At 44.1% G+C, this 20,044-nt stretch overlaps 1 protein-coding gene across 2 annotated transcripts in view; it reads left to right on the top strand.

Annotated features, from left to right (window-relative positions):
• cmss1 (cms1 ribosomal small subunit homolog) overlaps positions 1-20,044 on the top strand; it is a 58,358-nt gene that overhangs the window by 9,048 nt on the left and 29,266 nt on the right. For both annotated transcript variants that reach the window (XM_060929430.1, XM_060929429.1), the window contains exons 2-3: positions 8,952-9,085; positions 12,604-12,681. In XM_060929430.1, the coding sequence (XP_060785413.1) occupies positions 8,952-9,085; positions 12,604-12,681 (212 nt within the window). The remainder of the gene's footprint in view (positions 1-8,951; positions 9,086-12,603; positions 12,682-20,044) is intronic.

Genomic DNA, 20,044 nt, shown 5'->3' with positions numbered 1-20,044 from the left:
CCTGATTTTTCTAATACAGTGCTTGATTAGTTTAGAGAATACAGAATCAGGAGTCTGAGGGCCCGTTTACACGAGGACGCTGTCGGGTAAAAACAACTAAATATTTTATCAGAAGTGCCTTTCGTTTACACGGGGACGGCGTTTCCGAGGCTGAAAAACGGATAAAATTGAAAACGCCTTCCAGAGTGGATAAGTTAAAAACGGCCCCCGTTGCATATCCGTCTAAACTACCCAATACGCGAAACTCTGCTCGGATCTGCTCACGTCGGGTACGCGTTTACGTCATACATATGTCATATACTGTACATGCCAGCCCGGGAAGTAAGAAAGTAAGTAAAAAAGTAAGAGCATGTCTGATTACATCAATCCAATGGACCTTCAAGCTGCTCTGTGTTTTAATGCAGTAGATGTGTTTTCCTGCTCACTCGCCCAGCTGGAGCTCCTCAGTTTGGTGTCGCCAAGTTACACGCACGCGCACATACGCGTGTGCGTGCACGCGCGCGCCGCCTATTCAAGCCGCTCGTGAAATCATAAACCCGAGACTGAAAACAAAACTAGCAGCCGAACGGGTTTATTTTGCTGAGATGGACACTGCCTTTTCTCTTCTTCACCGAAACAAGAGTGAGTGTTACTTAATAAAGGCAGATTAAAAGAGTTTCGGTTTGCTCCTGCTCCTCCCTCGAGCACTACAGTACCTCAGCCGGACCGGTGTTCTGTAAAGTTATCCTAGCAAGTTCTCATACAGACCGTTTTATTATTCAAAACAAGTCATTACAAATTATTTGACTCGGCCAAAGACTCGACCAATACGCACAAAACATAAAAATCGGCAAATGCGTGAAATTCTCACCGATTTTCTATTAGCCCAGCTGATCGGTGGGACAAAACTACTGTTGAATTTTCCTACCCTCCGGGATTTCGCGCATGCGTAGTAGGCTTGGTAGGATAACTTGACAGAACAGCGGCGCAGATGTGCAGATCAGACAAGACGGAAGACGTTGCGCATGCGTGCAGACATAGCGGAGACATTTATGCGTCACCGTATAGACGCAGATTTCCTCCTTGAAAACGGTCGTGTAGACACGGAAAAAAGTGAGAACGAAAACGGACTTTTGCGTTTTTGTTTTATACCGTCCCCGTGTAAAGTGGGCCTGAGATCTCTCCAGAACTTCTGGTGTTCTTTTCTTCTGGAGTCAGCTTCAGTTCACCCCACACATTTTCAGTAGTGCTCAGATCAGGGGACTGGATAGATCGAACAGCATCACAGATCCCCCACCAAAGGGTTAGCCAAAGGGTTTCTATTTGCATGCCGTCCAAATAGTTTGGCATGAACTTGGTGTCTAATTATAGATTTGGAGACTTGATGAGCTTTTTAGGCCATCTACTACAAATCTCAAGAAATTTTTGCCTCTCTAATTACCCTCATGACTGTGCATGGGGGCAAAACACACTTGCATCATGTTTAAGGTTCAGTATAGACCCTTTTCACTCACGTGACCTTCGTAAGCGCGACCGCCATTTCGGACATGAAGAAATAACGGTTTATGGCACAGACCCTTTCGGTTCTCGCTCATCTAGCTGCTACAATGACTGCTTAGACTGCAACAATAATACCTAACACACGTTTAAGTATCCGTCGTAAAGACGTGAAACTCGTCGAGTGACGAGTGTGTTCATTGATAAGCTAACACAATCTAAAAGTAGACATACCATCACACTGCCCTGGCGCTGTGTACAGTTTACCTTCTATGGTTTGTGCACTCACTATTTGCCATTACTTTCTCCAACCCAGTGTTCGAACTATGCCGATATTTTCAGGGGGTCCCTTTTTTTCCCTGGGGGGTGCTTGCGCTTGTCTCAGAGCGCGGATCTCCAAACACATGAGAAGCCTATCTTACGCCCATATCACGCGGACTCCACACACGCATCGCATCTGAAGTCATAACTCATCAGGGGAAATCGTGTCCGTATTGGCATGTTCAAAAAACAACCTCGCGTCAACAATGATACCACACGCAAGAAAAAAAAAACCAGTCAGGCTACTCAACACATCTGATCCACAGCAGCACCAAAGCATCACTGGAAATCATGTCAACAACCAATCTTCCATTTCAACACGCGTCAACAAACAAATGGCACCGCAAACATGAACGAATCGGTCAGGCTACCGATTCCAAACCCACAGCAGACGGATAATTAAATGCATCTTACCTTAAAGCAGAATCGACCACAAAGGAAGTCTGTTGGCACTGTTGGCACACTTCCTTTCTACTAGTTTGTGTCCCCAACCTGGCAGCAGCAGTCGTTGTCTTATCGGTTTATTTTATCTTTGATGTAAACACAACACTTCGGATATGCAAATGCTTCCCGTTACACACGATTGCTATGTCAATAAACATCATTTTGCCAATATTTTGGAGACCATCCATCTTCTCCGTCGGTCAGCATCTGTCGGGATCCGATAAAACGATAAACCTTGCCTTGTGCATTGATGGTTACTACATCCAGATGGACAACAATGTAATGGCATGATGGAAGTCTTGCTGAAAGTAAAAACTTTCTTTGATGGCTGTATTCCTTTCGATGCTTCGCCGTCGTTCCTCGTTGTTGGCTGTGGTAGACTACTGGTAGTTTATGTCCAAAATGGCGGCTGCGTTTGTCGTGACGTCACGTGGGATGGGTCTATAGACCCCTTCGCATGTTTGTAAACAAACCGACCGTTGCCAGGATGCGCGTGCAGCCTGGACCCAGAAACAATGGCGCTGCCCATAGACCGGCATTATGAGCTGTCAGATTATGCAAAACAATTGTCGTTACAAGATCGAGAATGCTACATAAATAAGTTAACTCTAACAAGTGGACATCGCCTACCGGATCCGCATTTAATTAAAGAGTGGACGGACGATGTTAGTAAGTTCCCTGGTATACAATGGCCAGATATATACTCGTACCTTATTGACAAGACTTCAGTATACACCCACGAAAAACTTCGTGCCTACAAGTCTTTAGACGCATATGATTATGTTATGATGGCACAAAATCTGGACTGCTTGAGTCAAGCGAGACCTCTCCTACAAACAAAATTGCATGCAAAGCTAAGTTAACATGCTAACAATATTCATTACATTGTGTAACTATGACCCAGCTAATCAGACAAACGCTACCAAAGTATTTTGCTACATCAATAAACGAAGACTAGAAAGAATAAAAAAGATTTAATAAATAGCCTGATCTTACCTGTGATGAAGTGGGCGCTGCAAACCCGCACATTTTTGATGGTGCTTTCATCCCAGTCTATTCGTTTGATGGCTTGTAGCCATAGACGTCGGCGATTTTTTTGGAATGGGTGAGATCCTGCTGGAATTCTGAACATTTTAACCCCATCACTGCTACGATTCTGACTAGGGATGGCGAAAACTAAAAAAAATCTTGACCGACCACTGAGCATCATTAGCCGGTTAAAGTCGGTTAACCTATGAGTTTAAACAGGGATGCAAACGGCGCGCTAGGGCTGCACAATATATCGAAAAAGTATCGATATCGCGATATCATAGTTTGCGATACACATACCGCAAAAATTACTTAAATTTCGACAAAAGGCACATTTTTCTGTGCCATCCAATCACATTTGAATGTCAACAAGTGCCGCGGGATAACTCCGCCCCCTATTGCAAAACAAGTAAAAGCCTCGTAGTGATGGCGGAAGGTGGGAGCGGTAGCAAGTGTGGTGAGACAAACTTGTGTGAGGAGGAACTGGTTTCCAAAAAAAAAATGCACGTCTGCTATTTGGAAGTACTTTGGATTCAGGAGGGGTGACGTACTGCAAACTCAGGTACTTTGCAAGACATGTACCTGTAAAACAGTGGTGGGGCGGCTCACTGGGACAAACACTGCTGTACAGCAGCATAAAAATATAAAACCGCGCTCTCTCTCACTCTCACACACACACACACACACTACCGCTCGCTCACTCACACACACACCACTGCTCTCTCACCCGCATGTGTTATTAACAGATTGTGTTTGAGTTTATGGTGAATCTGTGTCGCTCACCTTCATCTCCCGGGAGCCGCTGGAATTGCCATTTTGAATGCTTTATGCTAATGTAATGTAGTTTTCAGTTTTTTGTTTACTTCAACTTAAGACATTTTCTGCTGCGCTCACAAAAATTAAGAGATTTAAAGATGATTGATGGACACCATTGCAGGTGTAGCCATGTTTTTCCAATAAAAAATAATGTTGGAATGGAAGCGATGCATTGGGTGTTTTTTTTTAAATGCTAGATACAGGGCAGAACGGCGAGTAGAGGTAAGAAAAATAGTATATATTTAATTATCGTGATACATATCGATATCGAGATATTCAGTCATGTTATCGAATATCGCATATTTTTCTGATATCGTGCAGCCCTACGGCGCGCCTTTTAGCAGATGCTGCCTTTTTCACGGCTGAATCGTGCAGATCCGATTTTTTTTTTTTTTTAGTGGGGGCGTTGGAGTGTCTGAATAATTTCATCAGAGCAAATTCTGTATGCTCAAAGGAAAGCAATTGGATCTGCACGATTCAGCCGTGAAAAAGTCGGCATCTGCGCCTTTAGTTTGTGTGGAGAGATCTGATCTGCAATATCATGCATTGTTGGCTACAGACCGAAACATACTTTCAGAATGCACTGGCCAAGGCAGGACTAAACTCCATGTGCCTTCTAATAATCTCATCTCATTATCTGTAGCCGCTTTATCCTGTTCTACAGGGTCGCAGGCAAGCTGGAGCCTATCCCAGCTGACTACGGGTGAGAGGCGGGGTACACCCTGGACAAATCGCCAGGTCATCACAGGGCTGACACATAGACACAGACAACCATTCACACTCACATTCACACCTACGGTCAATTTAGAGTCACCAGTTAACCTAACCTGCATGTCTTTGGACTGTGAGGGAAACCGGAGCACCCGCAGGAAACCCACGCGGACACGGGGAGAACATGCAAACTCCACACAGAAAGGCCCTCGCCAGCCCCGGGGCTCGAACCCGGACCTTCTTGCTGTGAGGCGACAGCGCTAACCACTACACCACCGTGCTGCCCGCCTTCTAATAATAATTTTAAAAAAAAACAGAAGAGTAATTTGTAAGCTAAAAAGCCTGTGTCTACACTTTTTTCTTTCTGTGTTCAACTGGGGCGGGACATGACTGAATGGGTGTTTCTGATTTGTCAGCTGTCTTTAACTGGGGCGGAAGGGTGGGACATGACTGAATGGGTGTTTCTGATTTATTAGCTGTCTTTAACTGGGGCGGGAGGGCGGGACATGACTGAATGGGTGTTTCTGATTTGTCAGCTGTCTTTAACTGGGGCGGGAGGGTGGGACACGACTGAATGGGTGTTTCTGATTCATCAGCTGTCGTCCTTACACCGCATGGCACGCCCCAAGCGTTTACAACACAGAATTCCAAGTCCTCCGCTCCAAAATCGGCAGCTTCAAAACAATTGATTTTTTTTTTTTAACCGACAACCAAAAAAAAATTAACCGGTTGACGTTGATTCGGTCAACCACTGGTCAAACGGTCATCGGTTAGCATCCCTAATTCTGACACCCGACAACACAACAACTAGGCATTTCTTCCAAATCTTTCTTCTCGTCTGTACCGTCGCTGAGTCTTTTTTGGGTCCAGGCTGCGCACGCAATTTCCTCTTGCGTATGAATGACGTTTACTGCGAAGGGGTCTATAGAGCTGGTTGTTTTAAAGGAGAACTGAAGGCAAATTTTTTATTCTCAATATTCTATTTCTCTCATTTTATTAAATATAGGAATGCATTTTTGATAGCTATTTTGTCACTGCTATAGCAAGTTATGCCGATAACTTGCTGGCCAGGGTGAGGTGAAGCAGGTTATGTTTGGGGCACTTTTTCTAGCCCCTTCCTCCATGGAGGTGAGCAGAGCGAATCCTAAACGGGGCTGCTCGGACAATCGGGGGCTGCCGAACTCCGCTGCTGCTTCGTTCCAGCAGAGAGCGACTCTATGCCCTGGGCCGCATGTGTGCAGGTTCGTGACTACAGCTTCCACGGTTTCCTCACCTGCTGCTTTGCCGCTTGCCCATCACCACAGGACTTCAATTTGAAGTCATGACTTGGATTAGAGTGAGGGAGAGTTACGCAGCCGTCAGCCTCCATCCCAACCTAACTTGGTCGAGGGGCAAGACAGAATCAAGATGGCTGGAGCTAGGTCGGGATGCAGTGGATGGCCAACAGTGTTCTACGTGTTGCACTGTGCCCTGATCGCTTTGCTGGGTCCGCCTTCCTGCCCGTTGAACCACCAGGTGGTGGTCTCCTCTGTGCAGTCTGCCGAGTCCAGTCTTCGGTCGCAACCCTGACCAGGGGGAGCGAGGGGTTGTTAGTGCTTGCTCAAGGCACCACCCCAGGCTAGTGGAAGGAAGGAGACGCCTTACTACTCCATTACATGGTGGTCAAGGACGGCACATGCCCCCTGCTCTAAACATACAGTGGTATGCAAAAGTTTGGGCACCCCTGGTCAAAATTGCTGTTACTGTGAACAGTTAAGCAAGTTGAAGATGAAATGATCTCCAAAAGGCATAAAGTTAATGACTCATTCCCTTTATATTTTAAGCAAAAACAATTTTTTTATTTTCATCTTTTATGTTTTCTAAATGACAAAAAAGGAAAAGGGCCCGAAGCAAAAGTTTGGGCACCCTGCATGGTTAGTACTGAGTAACACCCCCTTTGGCAAGTATCACAGCTTGTAAACACTTTTTGTCACCAGCTAATAATCTTTCAGTTCTTACCTGGGGGATTTTCACACACTCGTCCTTGCAAAAGGCTTCCAGTTCTACAAGTTTCTTGGGCTGTCTTGCATGCACTGGTCTTTTGAGATCTATCCACAGATTTTCAATGATGTTTAGGTCAGGGGACTGTGAGGGCCAGGGCGAAACCTTCAGCTTGTGCCTCTTGAGGGATTCCATTGTAGATTTTGAGGTGTGTTTTGGATCATCGTCTTATTGTAGGACCCATCCTCTTTTTAACTTCAACTTTTTTACAGATGGTGTGATGTTTGTTTCCAGAATTTGCTGGTATTTATTTGAATCCATGCTTCCCTCGACCAGTGAAATGTGCCCTGTGTCACTGGCTGCAACACAACCCCAAAGCATGATCGATCCACACCCATGCTTCAGAGTTGGAGAGGTGTTCTTTTCCTGGAATTCGGCACCCTTTTTTCTCCAAACATACCTTTGCACATTGTGGCCAAGAAGTTCTATTTTGATTTCATCAGTCCACAGGACTTGTTTCCAAAATGCATCAGGCTTATTTAGATGTTCATTTGCAAACTTCAGATGCTGAATTTTGTGGCTAGGACGCAGGAAAGGTTTTCTTCTGATGACTCTCCCATGAAGGTCATATTTGTTCAGGTTTCGCTGCATAGTAGAACAGTGCACCACCACTCCAGGGTCTGCTAAATCTTTCTGAAGGTCTTTTGCAGTCAAACAGGGGTTTTTATTTGCCTTTCTAGCAATCCAACGAGCAGTTCTTTCAGAAAGTTTTCTTCATCTTCCAGACCTCACCTTGATCTCCACTGTTTCTGTTAACTGCCATTTCTTAATAACATTACAATCTGAGGAAACTGCTACCGGAAAACACTTTGCTATGTTCTTGTAGCCTTCTCCTGCTTTGTGAGCATCAATTATTTTATTATTCAGAATGCGAGGGAGTTGCTTAGAGGAGCCCATAGCTGTTGATTTTAAGGACGAGTTTGAGGAGTCAGAGAATTTATACAGCTTTGAAACCTGCATCATCTGACCTTTCCTAACGAAGAACTTGAACAAGCCACAGCTCAATAAGCTAATTAAGGTCTGGAACCTTGGTAAAAGTTACCTGAGAACTCAAATGTATTGGGGTGCCCAAACTTTCGCATGATGTTCCTTTTCTTTTTTCACTCTCCAGTTGTACAAAACAAAAATAATACACAAACCTCGCATAAAACGCTGAAAAGAAATGCGTCGTCTTTACCTTTATGCCTTTTGGTGATCAGTTCATCTTCTGCTCACTTAACTATTCACAGTAACAGACATTAGGGTGCCCAAACTTTTGCACGCCAATGTAAATGAAAGAGTGCTTCAGTTGCATATTGTTTGCAATAATTTATTGGGTTGCCAATTGAGACCCAAAAAATATTTTCTTCAAATTATATAATGCGCATTTCATGTTTTCAGTGTAGGATTAGGGCCTCTGCATGCTCTTGCGACAAGGCTTTCGCAGATAGCTTTTCGCAGACAGTTGTAATTTATCGTTGAGCGGGGAGTAATAGGCGTGCGCGATGTTATTCACCGGCACAACACAAGGGGGCGCGAAGTCGCGAAATCGCTAGGAGTAGTTGGTGGGTGTGGTTAGTGGAGTGTTTATCCTCCGGTTACTTATAATGACTAGAACTGGAGTCGTATAGATGTACGTACTTCCTCACTTCCTCGATCAACCGCTCTTCGTGCTGCTCCATCTTCGCTCGTGTTTTTAAAAATGTCGGTCGTGAAAACAAACCAAACCGGGAAAGTAGGGAAGCGGAAGTGCGTGTACAGCGGATGTAGAGTGGACCAATCAGAGCCCTCTTGTCTGCGATGCTGTCTGCGAGGCTTCTGCGGTGGTCACAATTTTTGGGAGGTGCGCGCAGAGCGTCTGCGAAGGTGGGGGGGGCTACGCAGACACCATCTGCGACGCCGTCTGCGAGGACTGGGTTGTCAGCATAAATTGGCCTTTAGGCTCACACCACACACACTTCATACCCTGATCTATTTCGCCCATCCTTACCAGGATAATAATTCCATTGATATTGATAAACAACGGCAATAACTATAGCTCAGTGTGTCTTAGGACGAAATAAAAGCCTCATCCGGAAAAAAGACCTGCAGTTTTCTGGAACTGGTTTATTGAGTGAGTGTTTTGTCTTTGCCAGGTGAATCGGATGAAGTGGCTGCACACGACACGCAGGCGGCAACATCAGCAGAAGAACCGAAGGAGAAAGTAGCAAAGAAAAGAAAACTTAAAACACAGGAACCAGACAAAGTGAAGAAAAAGAAGACCGTACAGGTAACACACAGTGATGTTCACTCCCTGTCAGGCGTGGCTTAGTATGGGGTGCACTAAAGGTCCCGTGTTTAAGTTTCACCCGCTTTCTCATTCACATACTATGTAGTTTGGTGTACGGGTCCGTCTCAGAAACCGCGCTCTCATTTGGGACATTATGGTCAAAAAATAAATTTTCTAGTTTTACTTTTTTTTTTTTTGCATTTGCCTAACACTCAATGTTTCTTTTGTCATGTTTAATAAGAATAAAGATAGCGTCTTGCTTTATCTGGCCTCCACTGTGGAAAATTTTTTTGATTACAATTCAAATGCTTTTGCAAAATTGATTTCCATATAAAATAACATCATCATGAAGAATTAAAGCCCTTCCTTCACAGATGAGTGAAAATATTGAATAAATTTCCTCTTTTTGATTGCTTGGGTTAAAAATGCCGTTATGATGACTGAATTGATCTCATCTCATCTCATTATCTCTAGCCGCTTTATCCTTCTACAGGGTCGCAGGCAAGCTGGAGCCTATCCCAGCTGACTCCGGGCGAAAGGCGGGGTACACCCTGGACAAGTCGCCAGGTCATCACAGGGCTGACACATAGACACAGACAACCATTCACACCTACGGTCAATTTAGAGTCACCAGTTAACCTAACCTGCATGTCTTTGGACTGTGGGGGAAACCGGAGCACCCGGAGGAAACCCACGCGGACACGGGGAGAACATGCAAACTCCACACAGAAAGGCCCTCGCCGGCCCCGGGGCTCGAACCCAGGACCTTCTTGCTGTGAGGCGACAGCGCTAACCACTACACCACCGTGCCGCCCCACTGAATTGATTATTAATTTAAATATGAATAATATGGTACAGTTTGGGTATTTGATATGGCGAAATAGGACACAATGGAAAAATCAAGAACACACCGGAAAGATGAGAATAACGGCGCTGGTAAAAGAACAGCGACTGTACCGGCTGAAGGTCGCGCGGGTCTCTGCTGTGGCGCGCGAGCAACGGGACATCACTACCGCACCGGACGAAGTGGGGGCGGGGCAAAGTGACTGGCCGTAGAGTCTATCAAAAGTTCTATCTAAATTGACCATGGTTGCAAAATGTTGGCCAAAAATACGCAAACACTACGAAATATGAAAGTAAGATGAAAAAGAAACATTCTATTGCCTTATACTGCAAGGCTAAAACAAAATAAACTGCCAAAACTCACCTTTTCAGTGATAACGTCCGAACAGATCACCCGCGTAACAGAAAGACCGCAAATGGAAGCACGATCAACTTCTAACTGTTCGAGTGGAAAATTCCATTCTACACATGCAAATTGTTAATGTGTGTCCTTCCCCGCACACAAATAACACGCTACGGTAAAAAATAGACCACAACTCATTTTATAGCTCAGAAATTCATACAAGACCAGCTACCATTGTAACATATTCTTTTTTTTAAAGATATTTTTTGGGGCTTTTTTCACCTTTATTGGATAGGACAGTGTAGAGACAGGAAATGAGCGGGAGAGGGATCGGGAAATGACCTCGGGTCGGAATCGAACCCGGGTCCCCGGATTTATGGTATGGCGCCTTATCCACCTGAGCCACGACCCCCCACATCGTAACATATTCTGTAAGAAACATATTCTATACCTAACTTCCAGCTTTCGTTTTAAAAAACAAACTCGCAGATTTATAACTAAATTTTTATATGGCGTAGTGATTTTAAGTTCCTACTTTTGGTGAGGTAGTGACCTTGACCCTGAGGCTTTCCGTTTAGATCAAAACACACGATCGTATTGGTTTTGGGTCTGCGGAAAATGGAGTTACAACAGTGATCAAATATTTTGCATGATGTTTTATTACGGTTATGATTATTCTGTGAGCGCACCAATCCTTAGGTGTATAAAGTTACAACTTAAACTACAATTAGTGATAACTGTAGACTTTTCAGTGGACGACAACCTTTTTAAGGGAACGCGACGTAGTCAACCATTTATCATGTCCCAGATCAAGCCGCCGTTTTTCCACAAATTTGCAGAATTTTTGCCAAATTCTGAATAGAGTATTCACATCAAAGATTTAGTTTTATCTGTATTATTTCTTTCATCATTTTATTTCAAATTAAAACCAACATCACCATTCAAAACCGTAGAGTTTATTGACGGAGTATATTTAGTGGGGGACCCCCACAGCACCCAGTTTCTGAGACAGACCCATATACACTCACCGGCCACTTTAATAGGAACTTGTTCTTGATTCTCAGATCCCTGTTCTTGGCTGCAGGAGCGGAACCCAATGTGTGTTCTGCTGTTGCATGCTGAGATGCTTTTCTGCTCACCACGGTTGTAAAGAGTCGCTACTCTATATCCTTCCTGGCAGTTTGAACCAATCTGGCCATTTTCCTCTGACCTCGCTTATCAACAAGGCGTTTGTTTCCACTGAAAGAACTGTCGCTCATGCGGTGTTTTTTTTTGTTTTTCGCACCATTCTGCGTAAACTGTTGTGTGTGAAAACCCCAGGAGATCAGCAGCACTTTTTGAAATACTCAAACCAGTCCATCTGGCTCAAACCAACACCCATACCACAGTGAAAGGAAGTCACACTTTGAGATCACAACTTTTCCCATTCGGATGTTTGAAGTGAACATTAACTGAAGCTCTTGATTTTGTATCTGCATGATTTTATACGTTAGGTGGATGGATGGATGTTCCTAATAAAGTGGCCAGTGTATGTATATATATATATATATATATCAACTGGGAGGTCCGTATCGTAAAATACCGTGACCGAGGTCTTGAAAGTACTGAGTGAGGTCCTCTGGGCCGAGGTCAGTATTCAAGGCCGAGGTCACGGTATTTCACCATACAGACCGACCTTAAGCTGGTAAATAATATATTTATTTTTTTCTTTACCAAATTCTAACAGAAAACGAGAGCGCCCGAAAGGGAAAACCAAGCCGAGCCGCCATTTTGAATCCTCATTCACGGCTGTAATGCAAATGGCTTCCTCCTCGGTATACAAGTGCACTTCCATGGCAGGAAAAAAACTACATTTTGCCGCCTATGTAGTCCCCTATTTATACAAATACGAGTCATTCAGGATTCAGCCATGTTTTTGCCCGGCGTTAGCAACAGTTAGAGGTTTTTAGCTTTCTCCTGAAATGTTTTCTTTTATTTCTTCTTCCTCAGGGTAGTAAAACTTGCTTTCGCTGTGAACACTGTCGTTATCGCTATCCATGCTGTAAAATTAATGCTGTTATACTGAGAAAATGTATAAGATTTTTGATAAAAATCTTATAAATAAATTTTCTAAAAAAGATAAATGACAAAAATTGCTGCTATGTTTGTTGTTGTGAACGAGCGAGTCGCCAGAGGTCCGTAACCGGGGTCCGTACCGTAGGATACAGACCCGCTCGCCAGCCAGTCAGAGCGCAGGATTTGATGAAAACCGCACCGTGAAAAAAATACTGTTATCAGGTTTCAAGGTTTGTGATCGCAGAAGCTCATCATCATGGTGTTATGTTATTTACAGAAAGAAAGCTTCATTGCAAAACGGAAAACGCAATCAAAGGACGAGGAAGACGGCAAAAAGCCCAGGAGAAGACGAAAGGTAAATTAAAATGATTTCTCTTGTCACTCGTGTATCTGCACGTAATGCTGTGTTACACCAAATTTTTCCTACAATGCAGAATTACTGTAAATGTTGGCTTTTCATGGCTGCATGTGACAGCGATGTTTTTGAAGTGTTCATTTGCGTGAGCACAGAGGTCACCTGTGAGCAGAAATAACCTTCAGGTTAATTCCAGCTCTTTTTAGCGAATCAGATCGTTTGACGCGGCTCACCAAGACTCGACTCTTTCAGCTCCCGTATGGCAGAGGATACAATATTCTGAGTGATCGTTATTCTTTACATAACAATGACTGAACTGGTTTTGTGAGATCTTGCTGTATTTTCTAATTGCCCAAATAACGTTCGTGTGCAGTGCATCTTAGGCGCTGACAAAAAGACGGAGCAGTGCTTGTCTTATCTGTGCTTCACTTAGGGCTGTGCGATATATCGAATATACTCGATATATCGCCGAAAATTCTGTGTGCGATACATAAAATTATTATATCGTAACTATCGAGTATTTTATGGTCATCTTCCGATTTGTGTTTGTTGTGTTTGTTTAAAACATCTCTCTGTCCCTCAGGCAGTAACGTGAGAGGCTGCCTAAGGGTAAAGAAAACAATAACGTCATGCACTCGCCAACCAATCCCGGGCGACATCTCGGTGCTGAAAGGAACTTCCGGGAAGATTTTCTAGTTTCGGTTGTGTTGCCAGATTGGGCGGTTTTAAGTGCGTTTTGGCGGGTTTTGAACATATTTTGGGCTGGAAAACGTCAGCAGTATCTGGCAACACTGCCGGCGGGAAGATTTCCTGGTTCCGGTTTACAGCGCTGACTCAGTTCGTGCAATCGCTGGTGTTGCATAGGCTACCGTGTAAGCCAGGGGTGGGCAATTATTTTTTCCATGGGGCCACATGAGAAACAGAAAATTTTGTGGAGGGCCGGACCAAAAGGCTGAACTAAATTCTGCATAATATTAATTGTATTTCTTTATATAAAGCAATAAATAACATTGTTTTTACAAGCTGCTAAGACTGGTAAGAGTATGGAAAAAACGAGGTTGCCTTACAAAAAATGTCATTTATTCAATCAAATTTCCCAAAGCAATGGTTAACAAAATGTGAACGTTTGTACCTTTTTTTTTTCAGTCACATTCACCCCAAAACACAATAAAGACATCACAATATTGTCTTTCTACTCCACATATCAAGCAAGATACATCATATTATAATAATGATGCCCACATTTGTAGTCTAATCACCTCATTTGGTGTTTTTCGCCGGAGATCGGCTCCGGCGCCTGTTGGTGACGTCACACAATGTGATTGGCTGGACCGTTTGAAGGATGACGTACAAGTTTGTGGTTGGTCTGGACAAATTACGGAAGTAGTTATCGCGGGATTACGTAGGTTTCGTGGGATTTCATGTCATTTTCATGTCGCGCGCATTGCGTTTTTGTTGAACACTAGGGCTGTAACGATATCCGTATCGAAATCGAAATCGCGATACGCAGAGCCACGATCCGTATCGCGATACAAGAAAGCAGAATCGCGGTACACCCTTTCAAACTTCTCCTCAGCCCAAAAACAGAGGCGCTTCCAAACTTCAATTTATGAATACGTTACTTTTTATTTAAATTACATTTTAAACTTACTTAAATTACTTTTATTTTTTTATATCTATTAGTAAGTCGTTTTTTCGCCGACCTGCGACAATCTTCTGCGAGTCACGCAACGCCCACACTCGCCACTGGCAGAGCATTCATTTCTTTTAAGCGGTCGCCATTCTGGTTGCGACGCGGGGAGCGAATCTGTAAACAAGCAGCTCATTGGCTGGCTAGGTGTGCCACAAGCCAATCACAATCACTTGACCGGAAAGACATGCAGTGTTGCCAGATTGGGCGGGTTTAGGTGCTTTTTGGCTGGTTTTGAACATATTTTGGGGTGGAAAACGTTAGCAATATCTGGCAACACTGAAGGCATCTGCTTGGGCGGAAGCCTTCTGCGGCAGTTACATTTTGACACGCGAGCAATGTTTCACCATAAAAATTCCGTAATTTCCATCTGTTTTCCGCGATCACAGAAAATCATTGGCCCTATGAGAGTGAGACAGTGAGAGAGCCACCACCCCCCCCCCCCCCCCCCCAAAATCTTAACGGATTTACACGATTTGGAAAAATGACTTTTTCAGAACCGAAAAAAACAGAGCTTCCGGCTCAACAGTATTATTTTGAGAAATAAAACAATCTTTGGATATACATTTGTTCATTTTTGCATACATATTACTCATTCTCTGCAGTGGTCTGAATTATTTGTTATTAAATAGTTAATGTAAGTAAGTAAATGTTAATAAGTCAAATTTACTACTTTAAAAAAACATTAAAAAAAAATCGTGGGCGTATCGAATCGTGGGTCAAAAATCGCGATACGAATCAAATCGTGAGTTGGGTGTATCGTTACAGCCCTATTGAACACAACTTCAAAATAAAAGCAATGCACATTCAGTCCATGCATGAGGTAAAATTAGAAAATATGTTTATTTTGTAATTTCTCATTAACCTTACGCGGGCCGGTCAGAATGAACCAAAGGGCCGGATGCGGCCCGCGGGCCGTAAAATGCCCAGGTCTGGTGTCAGCTCTGTCAATTTCAGCGACAAATTAAAAATGGAAGCGGACGAATTGGTTCCTAAAAGAACTAGTAAGGGGTCAGTCATCTGGCATTTTTTTGGATATCGCGAGGAGGACGTGGAACAGCAAATGCCAGTTTGTAAAGTGTGCAAAAAAAACCTGTCATCACGAAAGGCAGCAGCCGGAATTGTACACATCTGAGAGGCAGAGCCAGAAAACATTCAGTTCAAAAGTGTGCAAAGAGAAAAATGATGTTTTGCAGATCTCTCTCTTCTCTCCCTCAATCTCTCTCTCTCTCTATTGTGAATGTTCCAGTGGTTCTCAGTAGTCAGGTTAATAGCTTGGAGATCTATTTTTTTAAATAATTTAATGAATGAGCACTTTTCTTATTTAGGCTAAATGTCTCTCAGTGTTGAGCTGCACTTTATTGATTCGAGCTCTGAGCAGCTCTGTATTGTTTTGCCCCTTTGTTGCGTTTTTTTCAAGATTGTTTTTGCAGTTTGTGCCACATCTTTGTTGAATAAAAATAGTCTTATTTCAACTTAATTGTGATTAATCACCAACATGAAAATGTAAAATGTGTTGTTGAAAACCACCTGTAAAGTTAACCAAGAATGTTATTTAATCTGCAGGGATTGTAGTGAAAACAGTAAAGAGTAAAATGCCGCTTTTCCACTACAAACGCGGCTGAGTCGGGCTGAGCCGTGCCATGCTGAGTTGGGCTGAGTGGGGCTGTTGGAGTTGCATTTCGACTACAACCGCGCTGAACCGTGCTGGCTGGAAGTGGGTGGACACATTGGGTGGAGTTAGCGAAAGTGGGTGGACGTCACGTGATGTCGTTAGGCGGCGCAAACAGTGACATCAGTGAGCTTTTAAGCGGTAGTCTCACAACCCGGATAGTAAACAATAAACATGGAGGACATGGAGTCGTTAGTGTTGCTGGTCTTGGTGCTGTGGCTTGTTGTCACCGACAACGCCAACAGATACTGGCAAGAGCGTATAGATGAGGGGAGGCGCATAAGGCTCCAGAAATTCTCGTAATTCTTCTTCTTCCGGGTTTGCGGTGTTTACAGATCCCAGCGTGCTCGCGGGGCGTGTGTGGGCATGTGAGGACACTCCTCCTCACCAATCAGTGCACAGGGGAGTGTCTGCTCATGCCCCCAGCCTCACTCAGCTCGGTTTGGCTCGCTTCAGCCCCACTCCAAAACCGTGCGAGTTTTGGGTGCTAAGCAGGGCTGAAGCGAGCTGAGTCGTGCTGTTTTGAGATAGTCGAAACGCGAGCCGTGTCGGGCTGAAGTGAGCTGAAAAAGGGTAGTGGAAAAGGGCCAAAAGTTAGAATTCATGAGGTCCTTTAAGCTAGCCGCACACTACGCCGATTTTCAGCGTACCGAGCCAACTGAAGTCGCAAGTCAGGCGTAAAGACTAGTTTTCGATGGTACCGACTCATCTCACAGCCGATTAAAAAAACTAATCGGGAGGCAGACTGATCGGCGAGAGTCGCTAGCAATAGCCAATCATATCTTTCGCATATAACACGTGACATCATTAAACACAATTTCTAGCGCGAGAAATACGTGTTGGTAGCACCTAATGCAGGTATATACTGTAATTCCATAGACTGAAGCTTTATCCATAGACACAGTGGGCTGGAAAGCCACTCTGCTCAAGTTGTGTGGCTGAATTCCAATAGTGCGCTACATATTCCATGTTGTGTCATTTGTAATTCAGCCTGTAGCATCTTCAAGTGTTGGATTTAACAGTAACTATATCCAATAGCCAATCACAAAGCTATTGTCACGTGATATTTAGCGGAATGTTTATGATGCTTAGTTCGCATAATCTCGTTTGGTGTCGCTTCAATCGCGACTGCACTCGTCAACAGTCGTGAGCTAGTCGGGGGATATGTGCGTGCCCTGTCGGGAGTCGGCTCTGAAATGGGTCGGTTCGATACCGCGTGGATCGGTGTAGTGTGCGGCTAGCTTAAGAGCAGATTTAAATATATCGAGATGTATATCGTATATCGTGAAATGGAGAAAATGTATCGGGATATTCATTTTTTCCCATATCGCACAGCCCTAGCTTCACTGAGAATTTCTTTCCGTTTCTCTTGAAAACTTGCCTCACACTCACTACTGGGAAGCTCGCACCTCACCATGCACGCAGATGAACTGCTCAGGTGTTAATCAGAGGTTTCCATGGAAGCACTGAATTGGTTATTGAAGATGAATGAAAGAGTACTGCCAAAAAGTGTGAGGTTACGCTTAACATTCCACCTAAAAGAGTCCGCTTGTTCACTAACGACATATCACTAAGCTTCCACAACGAGCATGTCATAAAAGGCTGTTTTAAAAGAGCGGCTTAAAATTTGGGAACAATAACACCAGTGAAATGACTTTTACCCGCCAACAGCAGCAGCAGTCTCCCGCACTATAGAGGTGTGGGCGTGCACACATACAGTAGGTGACATTAGTGTAGGAGTGCAGAGTGAACGCATTCACATGTGAAGACTGCTATTGTTGGCAATTAGATTGAAAAAGATGAGACTGGAAGCGTCTGAAATTCAGCAAGTAGTGAGTTTGTAAGTGGGGAGGACTTGGCACGTCTCGATCAGCACTTCACTTCAGACACGGACGTGTGTAAATAGTGCAGAGACTGGCGGCGGCGGCGGCGGTTCTGTTCTGTTTACCTCAGGATATTTTTAAAGGCCGTGAATTGAACTCGTAAGATTAGTTTTAATTAAGAGACCCTTTTACGTTTGTTAAGTAAATATCAAAAGATGTTACATTTGGGTCTGGTTTTCTGCCACACGTTTCCTCTGTGGCTGAATCGCACACTGCAAAACACGATATCTTAGCAAGTGAAAAATCGTTGAAACGATCTCGCGTTTCCTATTCGAAGAATACAAGACACCAATTCTGAGATTATTAAGCCTAGTTCTAGATTGCAACCAACTTATTCTAAGACGTCTTATCAAGTAAAAATTATAGATGAAAGTCTTCCGGATTTACCCGGAAATCCGGATATTTGTAGCCTGGCAAGCCAGACTAAGGCCAAGTTTACATTAGACCGTATCTGTCTCGTTTTCTTCGCGGATGCACTGTCCGTTTACATTAAAACGCCGGGAAACGGGAATCCGCCAGGGTCCACGTATTCAATCCAGATCGTGTCTGGTCCGGTGCTGTGTAAACATTGAGAATACGCGGATACTCTGTGCTGAGCTCTAGCTGGCGTCTCATTGGACAACGTCACTGTGACATCCACCTTCCTGATTCGCTGGCGTTGGTCATGTGACGCGACTGCTGAAAAACGGCGCGGACTTCCGCCTTGTATCACCTTTCATTAAAGAGTATAAAAGTATGAAAATACTGCAAATACTGATGCAAATACTGCCCATTGTGTAGTTATGATTGTCTTTAGGCTTGCCATCCTTCCACTTGCAAGTGGTAAGTGATATGCGCTGGGATCACACACACAGCGGCTCAGTCCCGAATCACTGCTTGTGCACTCCACTCGCACGCTGTGTGAGCTGCGCAGGGCCGGAGTGCGCACCCTCCAGAGGGCACTCGCTGTTCAGGGCGGAGTGATTTGGAGCGCAGGATGCCTGCGGAGCCGAGCGTATCCGTGTATTGGCGTTGCTGTGTGCACGCGAATCGTGTATTGGTGTTGCTGTGTGCACACTAATCGTTTTAAAAACGTTAATCTGATGATCCGCTGATACGGTCTAATGTAAACCCCACCTAAATGTGAATGTTTAGTCTGGCCTCGCTCGTAGACATTTCCGACGGGTGTGGGAGGAACAACCCGCTGTCTTTCAAACTGTCTCTGTGCGTATAGGCCAACGCTCTGACCAATCAGCGCAACAGTGACTGTGACGTAGTCAGAGCGACAGAAAGCAGTGGGGGAGGCCTTGAAATAAATAATTTTTCAAAATGCGTATTAATTAATAAACAGGTTCTAGATATTAAGAAGTTTGGAGATAATGACCACAAGTTTGGAGTCTGTACCACATACTTAACATACACTTATTTTTTTTTTCAAGTGTTTTTCAAGGGTTTGCTTAAACTGTTTTTGAGAGTTTTTATTTAGTGGTGTTTGGTGAAATAATTTCCCTTAAATTTAAAATAACGGGAAAATAAGAAACAATCAAAAAGTAATGTTTCAAAGCTGTTTATTAATTCTTCGTACTGCACAAACTAGCCCATCCTTTTGGCTACGAGCGGAGCCAGCTGGTAGATCAGACTTTTGCCATAGCCGGTCGGCAAAACAGCAAAAACGTCCTTCTTGAAAAGGAATGAGCGGAGAGCCTCTTCCTGCTCATGTTTCAACGAAAACTCCAAGTCTAATTCTTCTAAAACTGATTCCAAAGCGGATTCAAACACGCGCTGTTCACTAGCCGTAGCCATCTTTCTTGCTGCGCTTTCTCCAGCGTCGCGCAGCTTTGTCGTCACTCCTGCAAAAGCCCGCCCAAAGAATCCAAACAAAAACCTTGCGTTGTGATTGGCGGGCACGATTTGATGCCCGGGGTGTTTTGTTGATATGGTGCGAGGCTAGACCCACTCGCTAGGCAAAAATATTTTTGGCCGCTAGGCGGGTGGGTCTAGTTTACTAAGCTAGGATATTTGACCAACCTCTTGAAAATCTCCGGTTTCCCGAGTGGAGAAATTTATTTTTCGGATTTTTCGTGTTCCAAGACGCGGCGTAATACTTCGCATCGTCCTTGCATGGGTGCAGTCCTTAAA

Source organism: Neoarius graeffei, chromosome 9 (assembly GCF_027579695.1).
Source record: "Neoarius graeffei isolate fNeoGra1 chromosome 9, fNeoGra1.pri, whole genome shotgun sequence".
Lineage (NCBI taxonomy): Eukaryota > Metazoa > Chordata > Actinopteri > Siluriformes > Ariidae > Neoarius > Neoarius graeffei.
This window is presented reverse-complemented; position numbering and strand designations above follow the sequence as displayed.